This window comes from Chionomys nivalis, chromosome 8 (assembly GCF_950005125.1).
Source record: "Chionomys nivalis chromosome 8, mChiNiv1.1, whole genome shotgun sequence".
In the NCBI taxonomy this organism is placed as follows: domain Eukaryota; kingdom Metazoa; phylum Chordata; class Mammalia; order Rodentia; family Cricetidae; genus Chionomys; species Chionomys nivalis.
In genome coordinates this window covers 94,312,483-94,336,558 of record NC_080093.1, presented here as the reverse complement: position 1 = coordinate 94,336,558, position 24,076 = coordinate 94,312,483, and the positions used below count along the sequence as shown (strand labels likewise).

At 37.2% G+C, this 24,076-nt stretch overlaps 1 protein-coding gene and 1 pseudogene across 1 annotated transcript; both read right to left on the bottom strand.

The window, feature by feature from the left end:
* Positions 1-537: 537 nt before the first annotated feature.
* LOC130879985 (olfactory receptor 51F2-like) lies at positions 538-11,008 on the bottom strand (annotated as a pseudogene).
* Positions 11,009-21,151: 10,143 nt separating this feature from the next.
* Positions 21,152-22,111, bottom strand: LOC130880365 (olfactory receptor 51F1). The gene has a single exon (XM_057779357.1). It carries the CDS (start codon positions 22,109-22,111, stop codon positions 21,152-21,154), a length of 960 nt encoding a protein of 319 aa, XP_057635340.1.
* Between the last annotated feature and the right edge of the window lie 1,965 nt (positions 22,112-24,076).

The window sequence follows — 24,076 nt, the reverse complement described above, 5'->3', positions numbered from 1 at the left end:
TGGAAAATTAATTTAAAATATTTTCAATTTATACTTTCTTGGAAAGAGAAAGCAAGTTTTTGCCAATGGTATGCTACCGGGTATAATAACTACACTCCAAGGCAGGCCCCATGCCTAAGAATAGTTGACTGACACAAAATTGACTTACTTTTTGTTGGATTTTTGTTTCATTTTGTTTTGTTGTTTTCTGTATTATTCATTGTTCATTTTAATTTATTATTTTAATTTTGCCTTTTTGAGAGAGAAATAACATATAGTTGGGCTGGTAAGAAGGTAGTGGGGGATCTGAGAGGGCTTAGGACAAGGGAAACATCATAAAACACATTGTATGAAAAAAATTAAATTGAAAATAAAATAAAAGTTAAAAAATTAAAATAAAATAAGGAAGCTGAGAGACAGTGAAAATCTGAATAAGTGTTATGGCAGTAAAGAAAATGCATTAGAAAAGATTATTTTGAATCTGTTTGATTGATTTATACCTAGATCTTACTCTTAAATTTAATGTGAGATAATTGCTTCTCATCTTGAAATAAGGTTTTATGTGATTAATGATTGCAAAACATGAGGTCTTTGGCAATATCTATGTCTGAGAATAGTTCTCTGAATCTGCTCTGTTTCCACACTGTAGATCATAGCCTTCATCACAGGGGGGATGAGCAAACACACATTCACAGTGAGAGTGGGCACAAAGGGTGGGGCTTGAGGACAAAGGAGAGGCTGAATAAGGGGTGTAGAAGACGACCACAGCAGCGATATGAGAAGTACAGCTGCTGAAAGCCTTCTTCCTGTTCTCAGGGGTTGCCATGCTGAGAACTGAGATCAGGACACAGGAGAGCAGGATAAACATGGAGTCCGCTCTAGCAGTAGAAATAACCGCACTGTCGAGTTTTGTGTCGGAACATGTAGCTTCATCACATCAGTGTGGAGACAGTAAGAATGGTGGAACACATGGCTATGGCAGAATGACAGACGCTTAAGGAGCAAGACTAGAGGGGTCAAAATGACAGTCAACCTAGTAACTACTGCCAGGCCTATCTGTGCAATCCTTGCATGAGTTAGAATGGCAGCGTATCTCAGGGGGTTTAAGATGGCCGCAAAACGATCAAAGGCCGTAGCCAGCAGCACTGAGGACTCCATGACAGTGAAGAGTTGGATGAAGAACATCTGTGACAAGCAGGCACTGACGCTGTCTCCCTGGCGTTGATATCTCCCAGCACTGTCACAATTGTGGAGATGCATAAGCCAACGTCAGTGGTGGGCAACATGGAGAGGAAATAGTACATGGACTCTTGGAGGGTCGGCTCAGTAAGGACGATAAATATGATCAAAGAATTTCCAGATAGTGCAGTGAACTAGAGGCAGCAGAAGGGGTGGGTGGAGATCCAGGAATGAGCCCATCTAGACCAGGATGCCAGTCAGGAGAAGGGGGTGGATCCAAGAATGAGCCCATCTAGACCGGGACGCCAGTCGGGAGAAAAGTAGGAGAGGTGGGGTTATGAAAGATTGGCATGATGGTCTGTTCAGTCAGAATCTTGACTTCCTAAATCTAGAATTTTAAAATTGTTTGTAAGTCCGATATGCATTCAATAAAGTGCACAGAACTTTAGAGAATGTCTACCAGTTAAATTTGACATGTATACTTACCAGCTAACTACTTTTGGCTTCAGTTAGGAGAACAATACCAGAAGGCTTCTTAATGCTCCATGCTAACCATTCTATTGTTCACTTTAGCAGTTCTCTTTTTCTGGCAACAGCCATAATTACCAATTCCTACTTTTGAACTTGGTATTAGTAGAACCGTGCAAACAATGATATTTTGTTGGGGTTTTTCTGTTAAAAATTACATGTAGATCTATCAGAAAGCTCAGATACAGGTTTGAATTAATTTAAATTTATCCAGCTAAATTTATTTCACATTATTATTTAGAGTTTTGTGTAGTTATTAATCATTTACTCTTAATTAAAACTTTTATTATTTAGGGGCTAGAGAGATTGGCACAGCTAAAAGCGTTTGCTGCTTTTGTAGTGGACGAGAGCTCAGTTCCCTGTCCTTATGTTGGTTCGCTCATAACTTCCTACCTATCAAATTCCAAGGTATCTGAACACCTTGTTTGGCCACTGGTACCTTTGTACACATGGCACATATTCACACAGGTAAGTTTAAAAATTGATTGAAACTGTGTCTTTTAATATACTTATTGTGTTCTATGAATAAAAGTGGTTTTTAGTTAGTCTTTGTTTAATAGTACTGTTTGTTCATAGGGTATAAATACAGGCTTTGTAACTGATTTATATTTGAATATGTGTGTTTTCTAAAACATGCTAATGTACCACAGTCAGAGCTTAGTCTAGGAAAAGAATTTTTACTTGGATTTTTAGAGTATCATGGTAATGCTAAGTTATGCCCGATCAATTTAGTAAGCAGTGTACAGCTGTTTCCAGGATGTGCCTAGGATTTCTCCCCGTTAATACATGCCCATCATGTCTCTTCATACACATTATGTTTCCAGGGTGTGCCCGATCAATTGAGTAAGCAGTGTACAGCTGTTTCCAGGATGTGCCTAGGATTTCACCCCGTTAATACATGCCCATCATGTCTCTTCATACACATTATGTTTCCAGGGTGTGCCTAGGATTCACCCCTGGTTAATGCACACCCATCATGCCTCTTCACACATGTTATTACAGAGGAGATGCTTCAGTTCTTATGACTCTGAAGCTGGAAATATTGTTATGTAGTACTAAAGCCTTGCCTTGTTTGTGATCATGGAATCTTCCTTGTGTGTCACTGAGTCAAATTATAAGCTTCTTTGGTCACATATATGGCCTGGTCCTTAACCTGAAGTTGATCGGTTACAGCATTACAGAGATACACATTCCAGTAACTGTTTTGCATAGATTTGTTTTGAGCCTTCTGATGAATCCGAGAGATGTGGTTGTCTAGATGGATAAGTCTTAGAAGTTTGGATAAATTCTTCAAGTTTATAAAGAGAGGTGGCATTTGGACTCAGGGAAGGAGAGACTTCAGAGTCTCTGTTATTACAAGCTATACCACCTTGTGATGATGTCATAGTCATGATATGAGTTTGGTTCAATTAGTAATATTATTTTCTACTAATATATGAAGAAATGTGAAGTATAGATCATTGTTGGTGAATATCAAATTACTTAAAATGTTCATTTTCCGGATTTAAAACACATATTTTAGGGCTTTGTGTCCACCTCACGACCCATAATTACTCTGCTGGGAGTTACTTTTAACAAGTAGTAGATTATTTGGCATAATGTGAATACACAGAGTAATGCAGTTTGAAAATTATATATTTACTATAAAAGCCAACATATTGTTCAAAATGCATTTTAAACTTCTTTCAAATTTTTCTTGATTCTGTAGAAGATTCCCATGGTCATTTTAACCAGTTTTGCTTATTGTTATACATTTCTAGATTCTAATTACACAGCTAATTTATGAACGCAGATGAAGATGAACTTGCCTTTTTGTACAAAGTATTGTTTATTACAGATTTAAGCTTCTCAGGCATTAAAAGGACAATGCTCTTACTTTTTTCATGTTCTTTTGTATTTTAAAGCATTTCTCTTTTCAGACTAAGATTAAGAATAGTAGATCCTCCTAGCTTTTTCTTTATTTCTTTACTTCACTCTCTCAATGCAAGCTCAAACACAACATGACTGTATCAGAATTCAATCTTCGACATGGAAACTTAGCCGATGCATTCTCTTTCTCACTTAAGCTAGTAGCTCTACATGAGTTATATGATTATGTTACAGAATTATATCTGCAGATCCATGCAGCTCTGTAAGGCATGCTTTCCTAATCCAGAAATCTTCACATTCTCACACCATCTGTCTTCCATACTCATTTGAAGTTAAAATACAGTTACATCATTTTCTTCCTTCAACTCCTCCCGTGGAACCTCATTTTCCTGACTCGCTCTAAAATTAATAACCTCTTTTTCTTTAATTTAAATCACCAATTTCTGTTTTGCTGTAGTTGTGTCTAGCACACATCACTGCCTGTTCTCTGACTTTCATTTTAGAGTAACTTTATTACGAGCACAGTGTGAAAGAAAGTCTTTCTCAACAACTCTACTTCTATCAAATTTTCAACACTTATAAAGATGTGAAAACATAAGATCTACTGCTAAAATAGATAAATCAAATATCTTTGAGAGTAACTCCTTCAAACTAAAGCATGTGAAGATGGATTGATTAAAAAAGTAGGGCAATACTTCCTTAAACCCACAGATGAGTGTAGTCCTCAGACCTCATAAAGGAAAATTCTCTTTGCAGTAGAGACCACTGCACAAAATCACAACCAAAGTGCAGAGCTTTGGAGCTCAGTACTAGTGGATAAATGTACAAAATACTACGGCTCAGGGGACATTGCAGGAGAGGTGCAGGAAAGATTCATACAGCCATTCAGGGAGCTTTCTGTAAGTCTGTTTTTCAGAAATATCAGACCCTATGCCCAAAGAGTCTCACCAACACGACTGCCTAAAAAGATGAGTTCAACAAGGAGAACAATAAAAGATCTGCTAAAGCACCAGGGGAATCCCAGGAAGCCCATCTCTACAAAGGCAATGGAAGAGTACTGAGAATGGGAGAGATAGTGTTAACTAGGGGTGAGCACACCAATTCATTATCCAGTACCAATGGTCAGCTCTGCAACACACACAGAGACTTAGTAGGTTGCATTTATATAGTTATGAATACATATGCTTGTAACATTTATTTTTAAAAAGAGACCATGAATTTGAAAGAGAGCAACGAGAGGCATATGAGAGGACTTGAAGGGAGAAAGGAGAATGGAGGAATGATATAATTATATTATAATCTCAAAAATGAAATAGAAAAACAGGATAACACTTAATGCATGTCCAACTCTATGCACACCAATCTGGTTTTTACCAAAGAAACTATGAGAATCAGGCCTTTAGATTTCATAGGATGTTTAACTATAAGAACAAGCTAGATTTTTTTCCTTATGACATATACTTCTTATGTAAAAAGACAAGGGCATATGGGGTGGTACTGATGGAGAAACACTGATTTTTGTAATTATCATTAACCCACAAATGTCTTCATCAGAAGTGGAAAGAAGGAAAAAGCCACACATTTTAGAAATTTAGAATTCCTATTTTCATTATTATTTCAGAATAGGAAAGAACTGCACAGTGCTGCAAAAGGGTGTTGCTTTAGTGGAAGCCGAGTCTTCTGTAACCGAGAATTAGACCACACACCATATAATGATGCCCATTGAGACAGCTGCCAAGTGCAAGTCATGTACCCAGTTTACAAAAAAACAAACCAAAACCAAAACCAATGAAACCAATAAACAGAAATAAAACTAAAGAGATTCTCCTTTGTATTGGGAAAGTATAAAGAAAAAATAGTGCTGCAAAATGTTAAAAAATTGCAGAAAAAATAGCATCAGAAAAACAGAGCCTGTGTGTATGCAAAAGAGTAATAACATCTGGAAGCCACCTAGCACATTTTATTTCAATTGTTTTATGTCATCATAAGTGGTCACTTTTGTAGAACTCAGAGGAAATATCCTATGGCAGTGCATGTAATACCAGCACACTGTACAGGAGAGAAAGATATACACAGAAAAGAGGAGACAAAATCATGTGGTACTGAACACATAGAATTTAATGAATATGCTGGATACAATCAAAATTTAAATCGAAGGGTAATTGTTTAAATCAGTTCAATTTGGACAAATTCATCTGAAAATTTTTTATACAAAAAAAAGAATAGTGGAAAGATGTAATGAGAAAATCTTTGATAAGACGTGAAATCATATACAAAATGCCCAACTTTATTGTTTTTTAGAAGTTATATGTTTTCCCTGGTCAGTGGTGGTACATGCCTTTAATCCTGGCACTTGGGAGGTAGAGGGAGGCAGATCGCTGTGTTTGAGGCCAGCCTGGTCTACATAGTGAGTTCCAGGATAGGTGCCAAAAAGCTACAGAGAAACCCTGTCTTGAAAAACAAAACAAAACAAAAAATACAAAATCCTCCAAAACAAAAACCCCCTAAAAGTTATATATTTTCAGAATAAAGTATAGATTTCTATAAAGAAATTTAAATCAAGCCATTTAAAAAGCTAGACTAAGTAAAGAAATGTTTAAATTAAGCTGTAGAAATAATAATAAGCTTCCACACAAACTTATTCACCCCCCCCCTTCATGCGGGATGTCCTACTGTATATGTGTTGCTTTTATTGATTGATGAACAAAGCTGTTTCAGCCAATGGCTTAGCAGAGCAAAATCAGGTGGGAAATCTGAGCGGGGGGGGGGGGGGGGTGGGTGGGTGGGTGGGGTTGAGTCACAGAGATGCCATGTAGCTACTGAAGGAGACAGATGCCAGAACAGAACCTTACCCAGTAAGCCACAGCTTCATGGCGATACACAGATTTATAGAAATGGGTTATTTTAAGATGTAAGACTTAGTTAATAAGAAGCCTGAGCTAATAGGCCAAACAATGTTGTAATTAAATAGTTTATGTGTGATTATTCACACCTGAACAGTCGGTAAACAAATGAGCACTCTCTGTCCACAAACAATGACTAAGACTTTGACATTGTGAACTATAACATATAAATAAGTAAACGTTTAGACATTATAAATTATAGGATATTAATATGCAGGAAGTCCTCATAGGGTGGTGGATTAGAAAGATCTGTAGCAGCAAGATAGCAGTTCTCTAAATGCAATGAGATAAGGCTTCTTAAGTATTTGAATGTCTAGAACTGAGAAGAAGGATAGAAAGAAAAAAAAGCTAAGTTTTGACAATATATGAAAAAACTGGAACCACCCTGCAGGGCTGGTGGTATGTCATAGTATATTCGTTTTAAAAAATGAATTGGTGATATGTAAGATATTCGTTAGTATGGCTATAGGATCGGGCCATTTCAGGCTCTCTCTCCTCAGCTGCCCAAGGACCTAGTTGGGTACATCTCTCTGAACCCCTGGGAACCCCTCTAGAGTCAAGGCTCTTGCCAATCCTAAAATGGCTCCCTTAATTAAGATGTATTCCTCCCTACTCCCATATCCAACCTTCCATTATCCCAACCATCCCATTCCCCCAAGCTCTCCCCATCCTCCCCTTCTCACTTTTCTCTCTTCATCTCCCCTTTCCCCCATCCCACCCCACCCCCCAGTTCCCAAATTTTTGCCCAGCAATCTTGACTACTTCCAATATCCAGCGGGATAACTATATGTTTTTCTTTGGGTTCACCTTCTTATTTTGCTTCTCTAGGACCGCCATAGAACCTTCATCTGGAGATGAATGGAGATAGAGACAGAGACCCACATTGGAGCAATGGACTGAGCTCCCAAGGTCCAAATGAGGAACAGAAGGAGGGAGAACATGAGCAAGGAAGTCAAGACCGCAAGGGGGGCACCCACCCACTGAGACGGTGGGGCTGATCTATTAGGAGATCACCAAGGCCAGCTGGACTGGGACTGAAAATGCATGGGATAAAACCGGACTCACTGAATATGGTGGACAATGAGGGCTGCTGAGAAGCCAAGGACAATGGCACTGAGTTTTGACCCTACTGCATGTACTGGCTTTGTGGGAGCCTAGTCTGTTTGGATGCTCATCTTCCTAGACCTGGATGGAGGCGGGAGGACCTTGGACTACTCACAGGGCAGGGAACCCTGACTGCTTTTTGGACTGGAGAAGGAGGGGGAGGGGAATGGGGTGTTGGGAGTGGGGGGAGGGGGAGGGAAAAGGGAGGCGGGGAGGAGGCGGAAATTTTTAATTAAAAAAATTAATAAAAAAAGAAAAAAATTAAATGGCAGTTTTCTAAATATTTAACCATAATTTTACCATAGGACTCAGAAACTCTACTAGAAACTTTCCAAAGGCAAATGAAAACATGTGTATAAACACTTATACACTGATGCTCATAACAGCTTTAGTTGCAATAGCCCCAAATTGGGGACAATCCAAATCCTATCTGCTGAATGAACAAACCCTGAAACGCCCGTATGATGGAATGACGTTCAGACAGCAAAGTAAAAGAAATACTGACGTCACTGCAATGAGGCTGTTCCACAGACACATTAGGAAGGGTGAAGAAAGGCTTAGTTTGAAAATTTCAGTGTGATTCATTTTAATGAAGTAATTAGAAAAGAGAAAAAAATTGGTGTGTGAGCTGCGTGTACAGAGTACTATACATGTGTGTGCAAGTGCTCATGCTTGCGCATGTTCCGAGATCAGAGGAGGTCATCGGTGTCTTGTTATATCACTTTAGCGCTGTGTCACCAAAGCCGCAGCTAGGATGGAGGCCAGCAAGCCTCAGGGAGCCACCTGATTCTGGACCTGGCCCCCAGGGTTGGAGTTGCAGTGTGAATGGCTGTGCCTGACTCAGGTCCTTGTGCTCGACCAGCAAACCCTCCTAACCCCTGAGCTATCAACCTAGTCTTGAAGAAACCTGTTTTAAGACGGAAAGCAGGTTAGCACTTGTGTCTCTCTAGGGATGGGCATTGGCAGTAACCAGGAAACTATTTTGGGTGATGGAAAATATTCTAAAATTGGGTAGTGGTGCTGGTTTCTCATAAGCAGTAAACAAAAGTTCAGAAAATACAACTTCATATAAACCTTTAAAGTAAAATGTGAAATGTTTTTGAGAATGGAACAAAACTAGACAAGGGAAAGTTTTTTATGTGATACGATTGACAGATGTTTACCAACTTAGAAAGATTTGCTGTGGTTTCTGCACTGTTATATTAGATACTGACATAGGTAGGAGAATTTAGTTAGCATTTTGAAATAAACAGAGTACTGGGGTACTGGGATATAATTACAGAAAGAGGCCCAGGAAAAGACCAAGTAGATGTTAAAACCAGTAGTAATAGAAGGAGGTGGTGAATAAAAGCAGCTAGGTAAACTGACTTGATAAAAAACACAAATACAAAAATATATTGAAATTATTTCATGGTAGTTAAGTAATTAAACATAAATAAACCACAGGTATTTTAGAACAAAACACAGGTAAACATTGATATAATTGCAGAGTGAAAGCAGAATTTCTAATAACAAAATGAAAGCTAAAAGCCAAGTGGGGAAATATTGAAGCTTTCAATTTGGTAAAATATGAAGAATTATTTTATAGCAAAATGTCTTCCACCTTTGAAAAGATGATTACAAAGTGATAGAAATGCTTGAAAGATATACACCATTCAGTTAGATAACATGCTTGCTGAAGAAACAATGGAACACCAGGAGTCATTTCTGCTTCTGTAGGTAAGCCCTCACCCACACTCCTCCAAGTAACCCCATTAAAACTCAGTGGTTCATGAAAAATGTGGAATTCACCAAATAACCACTAGTTAACACATGATTATTTGACATCAGTGACAGGCAAAAGAGTGATAACACAGCTTCAGAGTGAAGAATTTACCCATGGTTCCTTTGGAGGATGTAATGAACCCAGTGTTGGAGTTCAGGTCTGCTCAGTGTGGTCATTACTGTGCCATGCTGTCTTTCTATTGTTCAGAATTATATTAAAAGTTTGAATTCAATTGATGCTCCCCAGGATCCTGCATGGAATAAATGTGCTGTAGAAATGTCAATCAACTAGAAAAGTTACTAATAATGAGGGTGTACCCATGTCTTTGTTGGGGAGTTTCATTAATACAAATGTCACAAACACAATGTAAGTTAAATATAGACTATGTCTTACAAAATGTTGGGTTTAATTAGACATTTTCACATTTGTATATCTGCTTACTATGACTACTTAAACATATATAAGAGAAACATCTACTTGGAGTTTGAAGTTTCTGAGTAGGCAGTCCCACGGAAGTGACTGGAGCAGGGGTCATAAGTATAATGAGGAGTTCAGAGAAATTGAATGACTTGGGCCAAGCAAGGAAGGGCCTTACCTTTAACAATGTGGAGAATTAGAAGTCCTGAAGGTAGGTATGTTGAAGGAAAAGCATCATAAACTTTGCAGTGGTCTTTATATTTACTTCCACTGAAATCTTGTGTCTTTTGAAATGAGTTACAACTCAGCTTAAAATGACTGCCAAAATGTGGCTGGTTGTCTGGACCATTAGGAAGTGGCGGTTTCTCTTATTCTAACATAGTGGGGTACATGAAGGCCACCCACTTATTTCGATGAATGGAGAATCTTTATAAGGAGTGTGGTGAGAGAATCACTGACTCAGTTGGAGTAAACCCAGGCATATGGGATTTCTGGGTCATGCTGCTATGTCTGTCCCCTGGTGCTTAACTGATGCCTTGGCTCATGGGGGCTTAGACATATGGAACAGAACCAATTAAAACAAACACAGACACAGGATGTTTATATACCTCAGTTTTAAAAGATATTGATAACTACTATGATGATGAATATAGCATTTAAGATGAGGACTGAGTATCACTTCTAAAACATTTCATGTTTTTCTTGTCAGTGATACTGCTGTGTGTATAACAGAAACTTTGAAAGGATCACAGTTAACAGTAGCTACACAGCATGTGTGCAATGCAGTCCCATAGCAGTATGAATGCATTAAATATCTGTTAAAATCAAGAGATTCATCTCCAAGATTCAAAAAGAAGCAATAAATTAGGGAGACAAAATCAATAGCTCCCTTGAGAGTTGTTCTTTCTATAGAGAAAGAATTGACAATTTGGGAACTCAAATGAAAGAGACTTCCAGAAGAAATTACTTTTATTCAAGGTTTTTATACTAATTAAATCCCATCCAGTGATTAAGGTTTTCTAAGTAATTTTAGGTTATCCTATTTCATCTTGATCATTTATGTCAAGTAAAGGTATACCTTTTAATTTACCTTTAGTATAAATGAACATGGTGTTTGACAAACTATATACCACCTACAGTGTCTGTTGAATTAACTTATCCCCATTCTTTTAAAAAGCTCTTTTTAATTGAAATTTTTCATACAATATACCTTGATCACATTTGCCTTTTCTCTGTTCTCTTCCAGATCTTCCTCCCAACTCATTCTTTATTCTTTCTTTCTCTCTCTTTAAAAAACAAATATGTATAAACCCAAAATACACACACACACACACACACACACCTCATACAAGTGCAGGAAAACAAAATATACAAGCAAAAGACCAATAGGACAAAAAAGAAGCCCCAACAAAACAACATGAGTCAAAAGGTCTATAAAACTGCATTGAGCTAGTTTTGTGTTGGTCAACTATTCTGGGCAACTGACATCCTCCTGCAAAGAAAAATAATAGTTTTCTATAATGGATTCTCACTGGGTATATTATTCTCACTCTTTTTTTAAGGAGAAATGAAGCCATATTTATTGCATAAATACTTTAGGACCATCTCAGACATTCTGAACAGTAAAACAGTTTGGGAAGACAAAGCACACTGTGGTACCTCTCAAGCATTCGACCCACTGGTACATTGGATAACAATTATCAAGAACACAGCAAAAATAGTTAAGAGGATTAATGAGAAAAGCTAAGTTAATATAGCACAACTTTCTCTCACAAGGTTTAGGCTGCAAGTTTCAATCCATCATATGCTTGGTGGTTGTGTAGCATCAAGTATTTTCCAGAATTGTGATACAGTTGATGCTGGTGTGCGTGCATGTGTATGTATGTCTGTGTGTGTCTACCAAATCTTAGACCTTTAGTGCTACCTACTCTGTCATCTCCCTATGAACTTTTTGATATCCAATTCTTATCATCTCTCTAGAAATCTGAAAACTCTATTTTTTTATTTTTGTTTTTATTTTTAATCTTTTTTAATTAAAATTTCCACCTGCTCCCCGTTTCCCATTTCCCTCCCCCTCCTCCCAAATATTGCCCCTCCCCTCACTCCCCTTTCCCTATCCCCACTTCTCTTCTCCTCCCCCCACTACATTCCCCCTCCCTCTCTATACTGAAGAGCAGTCCAAATTCCCTGCCCTGCGGGAAGACCAAGGTCCTCCCACTTCTATCTAGGTCCAAGAAGGTGAGCATCCAAACAGGCTAAGCTCCCACAAAGCCAGTTCATGTATTAGGATCGAAACCTAGTGCCATTGTCCTTGGCTTCTCATCAGCCTTCATTGTCTGCCATGTTCAGAGAGTCCAGTTTCAACACATGCTTATTCAGTCCCAGTCCAGCTGGCCTTGGTGGGCTCCCAATAGATCAGTTCCACTGTCACAGTGGGTGGGTGCACCCCTCGTGGTCCTGACTTCCTTGCTTATGTTCTTCCTCCTTCTGTTCCTCATTTGGACCTTAAGAGCTCAGACCGTTGCTCCAAATTGAGTCTCTGTCTCTATCTCGATCCATCGCCAGATGAAGGTTCTAAGGTGATATGTAAGATATTCATCAGTATAGGATAGGGTCATTTCAGGTTCCCTCTCTTCAGTTGCCCAAAGTACCAGCTGGGGACATCTCCCTGGATACCTGTAAGCCCCTCTAGAGTCAAGTCTCTTGCCAACCCTAAGATGGCTCCCTTAGTTAGGATATATACTTCGCTGCTCTCGTATCCACCCTTCCTATATCCCAACCATCCCAATCCCCCAAGCTCCTCCCATCCTCCTCTTCTCAAGTTTCTAACTGGCAGAACTGGTTGTCAACCTGTAGAAGAATGAAAATATATCCATATCTATCGCCATGCACAAAACTCAAGTCAAATGGATTAAAGACCTCAATATCAGTCTGAACACACTGAACCTGATAGAAGAAAAAGTGGGAAGTACTCTACAACATATGGGTACAGGAGATCACTTCCTACGTTTATCCCCAGCAGCACAGACATTAAGGACAACATTGAATAAATGGGACCTCCTGAAACTGAGTAGCTTCTGTAAAGCAAAGGACACTGTCACTAAGACAAAAAGGCAACCCACTGACTGGGAGAAGATCTTCACCAACCCTGCAACAGACAAAGGTCTGATCTCCAAAATATATAAAGAACTCAAGAAACTAGACTTTAAAATGCTAATTAACCCAATTAAAAAATGGGGCACTGAACTGAACAGAGAATTCTCAACAGAAGAAATTCAAATGACCAAAAGACACTTAAGGTCATGCTCAACCTCCTTAGCAATAAGGGAAATGCAAATTAAAACAACTTTGAGATACCATCTTACACCTGTCAGAATGGCTAAAATCAAAAACACCAATGATAGCCTTTGCTGGAGAGATTGTGGAGTAAGGGGCACACTCATCCATTGCTGATGGGAATGCAAACTTGTGCAACCACTTTGGAAATCTGAAAACTCTGAAGCATACTCAGCTTGTTGACCACCTTCTTGCAGCCCCTGGAAGCCACAACACTGAAATGAGTGCCTATAGATTGAAACAAGAACATTTTCTTCTTTTCAAATAAATTCACTTCAAATTGCACACTGCATATTTTTTTACTTTTTTATTTTTATTTATTATTCTCGCTCTTAAATATTTCAAACTAGTAAAGACAATCATGGGAATGAAGAAGCCATTTTATTCAATTCTGTTTGGGCCATTAGGTTAATAAACCAACAAAACTTGTGTGACATGAACCCGGATTATTTCGACTTACGTTTAACATTTTATTTTAATCTTGAACTTACAGATACATTCATGTTTTCATTTTGAGCCTTTTAATGAAACTCTGAAAGCTGAAAGTCTGTATAATTTCCCTTGTAATTAGCAAAAATTCAATGGGTCATTTAAATATCCCTTTATGATAGTTATGCTCATTGAGAAATGATATAAATATTGATGATAGCTGCTTAAGGGAATAGTGAGGTGCTACTTGTTTGAGAATGATCTCCTAGAATCCATCGGCTAGCATTGGGTGGCATATTTGGAGGATAGGCAACTGACAGAACTATTCCTGCTGTTGGGAGAAACATCTTAGAGCATGAAGATCTCTGTGGATTACAAGCAGAAATCCAGAAAACTCTGCCTTGATGATACCAGTAGCTGGAAGACACCTCAGTGACAGGCCTTTGTTCTCTTATCAGCATGTTGTGAGCCACTTTTTGGGGTGACTTCTGCCACTATCCTAACCACAGTGGGTTTGTGCATGCCAGGGTAGGAGTGCGATTAGAAATGTTAGGTTGGAAGAACAGAGAGATAAGGAAGAAACACAGATTAGTAATGGGAGGGCAACTCATCGAATACTGAACGCTGAATTTTCACCCATGTTAACTTCCATACACTTTTATACCCCAGTAAAAATGGGGGGGGTAAAAGACAAAAGACTGCTTTAACATGATATGAAGGACAACCAGAACAATGTTTGAGATGTCAAGCCATTAATTCCTGAGAAAATCATTTGATGTTTGAGGCCACGAACACACCCTAGACCAATTATTCTGCAGGCAGCCGCTTTGTAAGTCAAAACTCCTATTTCAAAAGATGGAGAAGCAGTAAACTGAATTCTATGACCTTTGGTCAGGGTGGAGCAGGTCTACTTCTATGGACCATACTAACGTTCAAAACATCAAGTAACCACACCCTAGGTCAGGATATCTTGTTATGTAGACACACCTGTTGTCAACAACTTTTGAAAGATCAAAAATAAACTCAAACTCTCTGACTTTCAGATAAGGTGTGATGGAGGAAGGTCATTGGTTAATTAATAAAGAAACTGCTTGGCCTGATAGGTTAGAACATAGATGAGTGGAGTAAACAGAACAGAATGCTGGGAGGAAGAGGAAGTGAGCTCAGACGCCATGCCTCCCCTCTCCAAGGCAGACGTGATGAAGCAAGCCGCCAGGTCAGACATGCTGAATCTTTCCCGGTAAGACTGGTGCTACACAGATTACTAAATATGGGTTAAGCAAGATAAGTCACCACCTCATGACTTATTAATAGACTTATTAATAGCTACACACATTAATAGAAATGGGCCAAGCAGTGTTTATATGAATACAGTTTGTGTGTAATTATTTTGGGCCATAAGCAAGCCAGGCGATCGGGAGCCGGGTGGCAGGAACGCAGCCCACAGCTCCTTCAACAAAGGTGGAATAGGCTCACATTTTGGGGTCCCTACATCAGTGGAATAAAATGATGGTACAGGTAACTTCCAAAAAACCTAAGGTCAATATATAGTCTTATGGCATTATCTTCTTTGAAGGTGGATTCGTGATTCTGAGAGCAAAAGAAATCTTCGGAATTTTTACCCCAACATGGGATTTCAACATAATATCAATTGCATACTTACATGGATGAAAATTCAAAAAATTCAATGAGAAATTGATGAAGTTAGGGGCTCCTAATAAAATGTGTCTACAACAAGAGTGTCTACAGAGATGGAAAAATGAAGCCAAAGTGGTAAAATATATGAATAGTGGAACCAAACTAATTCTATTTTTGTTAGATGGAATCTGTTTGAATGGTACTGCACAGACAAGTCAAAGATGACATTAATAAATTCGGCTTAGCTGGTCAAACAGGATGGCATCTCAAAAAAAGTGAATAAGAAATGTTATTTTCTTCAAAATGAAGTTTAAACATAGAGACAGGAGTCTGAGAATTGCTCTACCACTTTTCTGAAATTAAAGTGTATTAATTGTCCTGTACTCTTTACTCTGAAAGCAGGGATAGCATGGAACATGTAAGGAAAGCTATATTGACACGGATTCACTTTCTGAATTTGAAGAATTCCGTGTGGTTTATCTAGGAATGTGTGGCCAGAAGTGAACAATTTAACATTCATATGGAGCAAGTTTTGAGAAATATTTCATGAATAAACAATGAACAATAATGACATAATTTGTCAAATTAATTTTGAAAAATGGAGTTCTACCAAGTCATAGGACAATGAGTGCAAAATAGAGTTAGGTTACTATAGAGATTTTTTTTTGTGATTAGTTTTGCATATTTTAATTCTCCTAAATTGTCACAGATTAAGAAATGTTATCTTTCTTAAAAATCTAATAATTTGCATCATCTCCCGTTAGCAAAGTTTTAATATTAAATGAGATTCCTAAAACAATAATTGTCAGAATAAGCAATTCTTTAATATAACAAGCATGAGAATTTTATGAATAATATAAATTATGTATAAAGGATTTTATTATTTCTTAGCCTACCAACATAAATTTTTTATCTTGATTATTTTTTAACTGTTGCTTTAAAGTATCTGGTTCTGCCTGTGATGGCCAGTCAGAAAGGCATAACATGACAAAATATGTATATTCTTTTATGAAATTGTTTTGTTACTCCTATGAGTAGTATAAGCGGTATTGGGTATTTTTTTGGCAAAAAATTTCCCCTTTTCTGAACACACTTCAAAAACTTTCAGAGATAAAGAAAATCTGTGTGGAGGTTATTTGTTGTATAGCCTTTGTCTTCATATACAGTTTCCTGAGCATTGGACATTTGGAGGGAGGCACATGAAGACCGAAAAACGGCATATCACTGAATCACTCTCAAGGAATCCATACATTTTCTGCTTTCTTTGTCTGGAGGTTTAGTTGTTTGGCCATTCTTTGTTTCATCTTATTTATGTTCTTTTTAATTTGATGCACTTGACAGCTGCTAATTGCTTCCTTCACATTTCAAATTATGAATACTAATGGTCCCCAGATCCTCATATTATGGTATAATGACCTCTTTTCCATGAACTGCTTCTAGAAAATGGTGGTGATTTGGAAACTAAATAAAGCCCATTCCTGGAAGACACAGGCCTGCCCTGATAGGTGGCTTTGATTTGAAGACATGTAATGACCTTGAGTCACTGTTTAGAACTACACAACAGTTTAGGATTCTATTTCTACCAAACTGTGCCTGCACTAATCTATTGTGAACATTGACTCGTTTCATGAAGAACTAAGACTGTTGCTACATAGTCAGGGTTAGAAAGCTTTATATCTGGATGTGGGACATTTACTGGTTATAAATGAAAATTGAGTAAAAAAGACATTTTGGAGAAATGGGGAATTTTGCTCAGTGTGTGTAAATTTCCAATTACACCAGATGAACAAATTCTGTATGCCTGAGATACAGCATTGTTCCTGTGGCTAATAGCAATGTATTAAACATATAAATAATTTATTAAGTTAATATATCTTATAGTACAAATTCCTTCAACAAACCAAGGCGAACAACAATAACAACACAAACAAAAACTTAATAGAACACAAGAGAATGTTCAGAAGTGGTCATTATCCTTTTTTATTTTGATAACTTCATGAATGTATATATAAGTTTTACATATATATGTAAAAACTTATTACATTTTATATATTAAATATATTATTTTTAATAGTAACAGTTACACTTAAACAAAAGTTGCCATACACAAACACACCAAACCAAATGAACTCAACAGGCTACACACACACACACACACACACACACACACACACACACACACACAATAAGTGGCCATAAATTTAAGGAGTAAGGGTGACAAAGAGGAGTTTTTAGAGGAAATGTAATAAATACAGTATTCATATGTGAAATTTTGAAATAAACAAACAAGAGGAGAAAGGGATAATTGTACAAGCTATAGTCTATGAGAAAAACATAACCAAGCTCTTATATTTTTCAAGAGTGAAGAACTGGATTAGTCTAATGAACAGAAACCTACATCATGGGAAGTGTCTCAAAGTAAAAAAAATCCATAAAAATATAATAAAGGAGTGTGGTGATGAACATACGTTATGATCTCAGGACCAAATGTGTTGGAGGGAACTATTGCCTTTTGTACTAAACCTTTGTAATTGAGTCTTTCTTACAAACTTGCCAGTTGACACCCAGAAGTGACATATAAATGGGTCCAGTGGTTATAGAAGTCAATTGCAACTCATTCATGTTGATTGTTGTATCAGTAATCCATATGGGTTTTCCTGTCAGCCAGCTGATGAACAATTTGTATTGTTTCTCATTTTACTTGTTTTTAACAAAGTTACTATGAATATTTGGAGAAGGTCTTTGTGAATTCCTGTGCACTGTGGCCTGGTTGACTGATACAAAATTAACATTGTATTTTGATTAATAAAGTTTCTTTAAATATCAGTTTTTTTCCTATACCACTGGGATCTTTCTTCAGAACTGTTTATGTATCTTTGTATCTGTTTCAACATTATAGATTTTATATTTTTTATCCATTTTGGGTTAATCATCCTTTAGACGAAATGTATTTTTTCATTTTATATGTGGATATCCTAATATAGCAGCTAATTTTTTCCCTGAAACATTTACCAGATTTTCCTCTTACATCTTTAACTTGCCTTGTTTCTCCTGTGAGTTTTGTAAGAGGAAAGCTTTGTTCTTTTCCTGTGGCTACAATTTTAGAACAGTGCACAAAATCGAAGAATAAATAAAACACCCAGACTCCACTGACTTAAGAAGAATGTGTTTTATTTATCTCAAGGCCTGTTTCAGATAAGAACTATGATTTTAAAATTTATTTATTTTTATGAACATTTGATTTTGTGTCTAATAATGTAACACACAAAATTACAACTCTGGCATTTTAAATCCAATGGAGCAAATCTTAACAAAAATAAAACAATAAAACAAACAAAATTAAATGACAATTTTCACAGAAATTTGGTAGTTTTACTACTCCTTTGTACTTTCTTCAGTTCAGAGGTTCATAAATGTCTTGCCTTTATTTTTGCATGTATTTGTCTGTGATGTTTCGCCAGTCTTTCTGCATGATATGTGGACATCTGACACTCAGTTCGGGACTGTATGATATGGGGACATCTGACACTCAGTTCAATGCTATTTTTATATATAATGATTTTTTTTCTCTTGGACTTTCTTGTGACTCTTGTCTGGTTCTCCATCTCCTCCCTCTAGCTTCCTGCACCCCTCTACCTCCAGTTCTTCTTGGATACATGACTTCTTTTTCTTGTAACATATATATTAGAAAATGTGCAGACCACTCTCCACTCCCTGTCTCAATCACATTGATTTATCCTCAGGACACTGGGAATGCTCAAGTTTCTGTTTGATCAAACCTTTAACTAAACAATGATTTGTTTGTTAAGATTTGCCATGACTGTGCATTATAGATTTTTTTATAGTGTGTTTTTATTTCGAATAACCTGGATGCCCCTCAAAAGATGGATAAAGGAAATGTGATACATTTACACAATAGACTACTACTTAGAGATAAAAAAAACCGTGACATCTTGAAAGTTGCATGCACATGGATGGGACTAGAGAAAAACATCCCAAGTGAGGTAACCTAGACCCAGAAAGATAAGCATATGTACACATTCATAAGTGGATACTAACTGTGAAGCAAAGGATAAGGAACCTATAGTCTCTCTCTCTCTCTCTCTCTATATATATATATATATATATATATATATATATATATATATATATACCCTAAAAAAGCAAAGTAACAAGGTGAACCCTATACAGATCTCCCTGGGAAGGGGAAATAGACAAGATCTCCTGAAAAAAATTGGGAGCATCAGGGTGGGAAGAGAAGGGAGGGCAGAGGGCAGAAGGGGAGAAGGAGAGCAGAAGGGGAGTGGGAGGAGAACTTGAAGAAACATAGTTATCGAGATGGGGAAAGGACAGAGACAGAGAGGGAGCCATCATGGTGCTAGCAACTAATCTGACACTAGAGAAATTCCCAGGAATCCACAAGGATGACCCCAGCTAAGACCCTGAGCAATTTTAAAATTCATGTGAATATTGTATACATAACACACATACTTTCACAGAATTGTTTCCAAAGTATCTTCTTGATGTGTCCTTAGAAATTCTTCAACTTCAGATTGCAAGGGAAACTGGGTAAAATAGTGCTTTTGCGTTATCAGCCGTAATACCATTAAACACATCATTTCAATTTTTTTGTGCATGTTCACATTTCACACACATATTCAAAACTTTATAGAACAGAAGTATGTATGTTTATTAATCCTTTAATTTGTATTACACAATGCAACGGCAAACACAGTGTGCAGATGAACCAAGTGTTCTAAGGGGGAAAGTCATTTGAATAGCACATATTTTGAAAAGAAGTATACAAAGTGGGTTTGCGAACTAATGTAACCTGGTTCATCATGCTGGAATCCCAGTGTGTGTGAGATGTACCTGACATCCATCATATAGATTGCCATGTTGTTTACATCTCCAATTTCCTCTGTGCAACAGAGAGTTTAAACTTTTCACTATTTTCTAAGGCCAAACAAGTCTAGTTTCCGAAGTCCCTTTTAGGAAGCAAATATTTTGTCTGGTTCTTTATAAATTATTTATCATTTGAGAATCATCAATCAACCTTTATTTTAGTTTGTTGATGGTTAAAGAAACCATGTGAGTCATTTATGATAGTCATAGAACATGAAATTTTATCAAAAGTAATACGAGGATGTTGATTTTGCTTTGAGTTTTTCTGTGATGAAGTTAAGATGGATTGTATTAAATCATAGATGAACAAGTATGCAGACACAAGACAACAAACTCTGCTCTAAGATTCTTTGAATTTTACTTGACGAACCCTTCTACATCCCTAGTTCCATTCCATTTATCAAATAAAGAAACAAATATCCTTAATTCCCAAAACTTCTCTTTTGACTGACACTTGATAATAACTTGTCTGCACTACTTGTTTTTATCATTTATATTATAGGTTGTCTTTGAATTCTAGTTTTGAAAAAGCTATGGAACATTTAGAAATGAGGCTTGCATTTATGGTGATCCATATTTTATTTCTGATCATGTAGCATCTCCCCTGGGTATATTTGGAAGAGTGTGGGATGCAGAGCATGTGTCTAGGATATGAAAATCACAGACTAGAATATCATCTTTGTTCCATGTTAGATTATGGTCTAAATGTCTCCAGACCTTCAATAACCAATAGTGTGAATTTTACTTGCATTGTAAATAATGTTATATATTTTGTTTCACTGCTTTGAAGGATAGGTAGAATATGTCTTGTGAGTCATTAGTAGAAAACCAAAAACAAAACTGTCAGGAAATGTCAGCTATTTTGAAGAATAGATTTATTTCTTCATCATTATTTGCATTTCCATAGTTAGACTATAAAGCTCCTGGGATAGCATAACATCCTTGTATTTTAACCATAAAGCATTTAATATTCATTAAACATTGCTAAACAAATTAAAACTTTGGAAACTGCCACATCTAATGGGGATTCTCCAACCACAATTGCTTTTGCAGCAAGAAAACCACAGCAGGTTTTTCAGAAGTTAAGAGTAATCTCTGTTTATTTTGTAAGGAGCAAACAAAGGATAGCCTTTCGGATTTGTTTTGTTTTTAAACTATAGATGATGGGGTTGAGCACAGGGGGTAAAATAAGGTAAACATTGGCCATCATCGAATGGACTACTTTGGGGGCTGACTGACCATAGCGATGCACCAGGGACAGGCTAAACATAGGGATGTAGAGAATAGCAACTGCTCCAATGTGGGACACGCAGGTGCTGAAGACCTTGTACCGTTCTCCAGAGGAGGCAATAGTGAGGACAGAACGGATGATCAGTATATAAGACAAGACAATGCATGGAGTATCTACTCCCGTGGTTAGAAGGAGATCAACTAATCCACAAATGCTGTTGGCCCGAGTGTCTGAACACGCTAACTTAATCACATCTGGATGATAACAGTAGGAATGGGAGAGGGTAATCACTCTACAGAAAGAAACGGGCTTAAGGAGCAAAAGTAGGGGAACTATTAATATTATAGCACGCATAATCACTAGGAAACCCATCTGAATGATTTTAGAATTAGTAAGAATTGTAGTGTATCTAAGAGGATTACAGATTGCTATGTAACGGTCAAAAGCCATAGCCACCAGCACCCCAGATTCTATAAATGTGAACCCGTGAAGAAAAAACATCTGAACAATGCACCAGTCTAGACTGATTTCATTTGCATGAAACCACAGGATTCTCAAGGTGGTTGACATTGTAGAAATAGTCAAACCCAGGTCAGTGGCTGAGAGCATGGAGAGGAAGTAGTACATAGGTTCATGCAGACTCTGCTGGGTCACAATGATAAAGAGGATCATGCTGTTCCCAGAGAGGGCGGTGGCATAAAGGCAGCAGAAGGGGATGGAGATCCAGGCATGAGCAGACTCTAGGCCAGGAAAGCCAGTCAACAAGAAAGTTGGTAATTTCATTGTGAAGTTGCTCAAGAATTCCGTGTTGTCCTGCATTTGTAGCATTTGACTTTACAATACTCACATCCAAAGAAGGAACAAACTATAGTGTCATAAAAAGTGTTTAGACGATTTTCTGATTAAAAATAATCACTCTAGGAAATAAATTCTGTTATCTAGAAAACTAAAATTTATTAATCTAACAATATGATTAGAGGCATTTAGCAAAAGAAATATTTCCTCTTTAAACCAAGCAAATAGGTTCACATAATTTTGCATACACACACACACACACACACATATTCACAATTCACAGACTTTTAAGTTCCACAAAATTGTGTGCACATATAGTCATTTCTGAGACTGTAGAAAATAGGAATGCTTCAGTGTGGGAGATTCAGGTCCTAGAACACAGAAAAAGAAGTGCATTAGATTCGAATATGCTGTGTTTAAAGTGTGCAAGGGAAACCTAAGTAAATATAAATATGCTCGTGCATTTGGCATGGTTCTGCCTGTGTGACTTAGATCTCTAGAAATTGATCATTTAATCCCACAGAATAGAAGAACAGACAAAGAAAACAGGTTATTAAAAGAAAATTAACAAAGACAGAATATTGTGAAAGTTTAAGGGAAGGGTTATATCTCCTAAGCCATGGGAAGTCTGAATGCTTTATGAGAACCATAAAAGCAAAGAGACCATGGCTTCCCCATGTACATGTTGATAACAGAGCTGAACTGCATGAGCTGCCGAGTTTAGTGTGTATTAAAACATTCGAGGTCAGTTCAGAGTATGTTAGTGATCTGGAGGAAAGCAGGTGCTCTTGCCACCCGAAACTGGCACTGCAGCAGGGCTTAGGAAATGGGTGCAGAAAAGAGGTGCACCCTCATTTATTTAATTTTCAAAAAGTTATCATTTAAGGCAATAATAGAGACTTAATGTGACTAATGGAGGCTGTAAACAGTAAGAGGATGTTATGAAAAAAGAGAATTTAGATAAATATACAAATTTATAAACTGCAGTTATAGGTCCAGTAGATGGTGGTGAATTTTATATAAAGGAGAGTGTTCAACTGATAAGCCTGAAAGCCTATCCATCTGAAAGCATCATGGGATTGAGCACAGTAAAGAGAACAAACAGATCCCAGAAAGATGAGTTTAGCATTTTCGTTGATGCTAGGCTGAGTCAACTTGGTAGACTGGTGGAAAGTCATTCCAGGGAATTTTCTCTCAGTAGCTACAGATCCTTCAGGGAATCATGAATGTAGATTTGCTCCTTTCCACATAGTATGGAGTGGTGGATGTTAATTTGAGGACAAGGTAGAAGACAGAATTAGACAGGCAGATGGTTCCACAGGCATAAGTGTTTTAAAGCTCTATTCATTTAAAATTATAAATTACTTAATTTATAGGATAACTAAAATCAAAGAGTAGCAATGTTACTTACCTTATTAAGGTTTTCAGTCAAATTGAGCACAATATTTGCTTTACCTTAATAAATATCTTGTAATGTGTTTTTAATTTATCTTTCTCATGCCATTTTTCTTTGTTAAATCTCTGATTTCGTGAATTTCAACTATATTTAAGAGAAATACTTACAATATATAGCTACAAACTGCTTGATAATATATGGATCCCCAAGGGTAGGGTAGAGTATACTATCACCTTAATTATCTGTAAGCTGTTTTAATATTTGTGTGTAGGCAATAAACAAAATACAAAGACAACACAGTGAACATCCTTATCTATCTTCTTAGGGCTGTGTGGAATCAGTAACTTCCTAGGTCTTTGCTAGCAGCCATAGAACAGGCTATCAAGGGACCTATGGCCTTTGTAATAAGTTTCTACTGAACTGTGAGATTATATGTACGATGTGTATTTCCCTGGGGAAACTGACAAGAAGAAACAGCTTGTAAAAAAATGGGAGGTACCACCATTGACTCCCCAAAGATATTAAACTATCATCTCAAATGAACAGTGGTCCCCAGGAGTACTGGATGATAAAGGAAACCAAAAGCATTCATAAATAGTTGG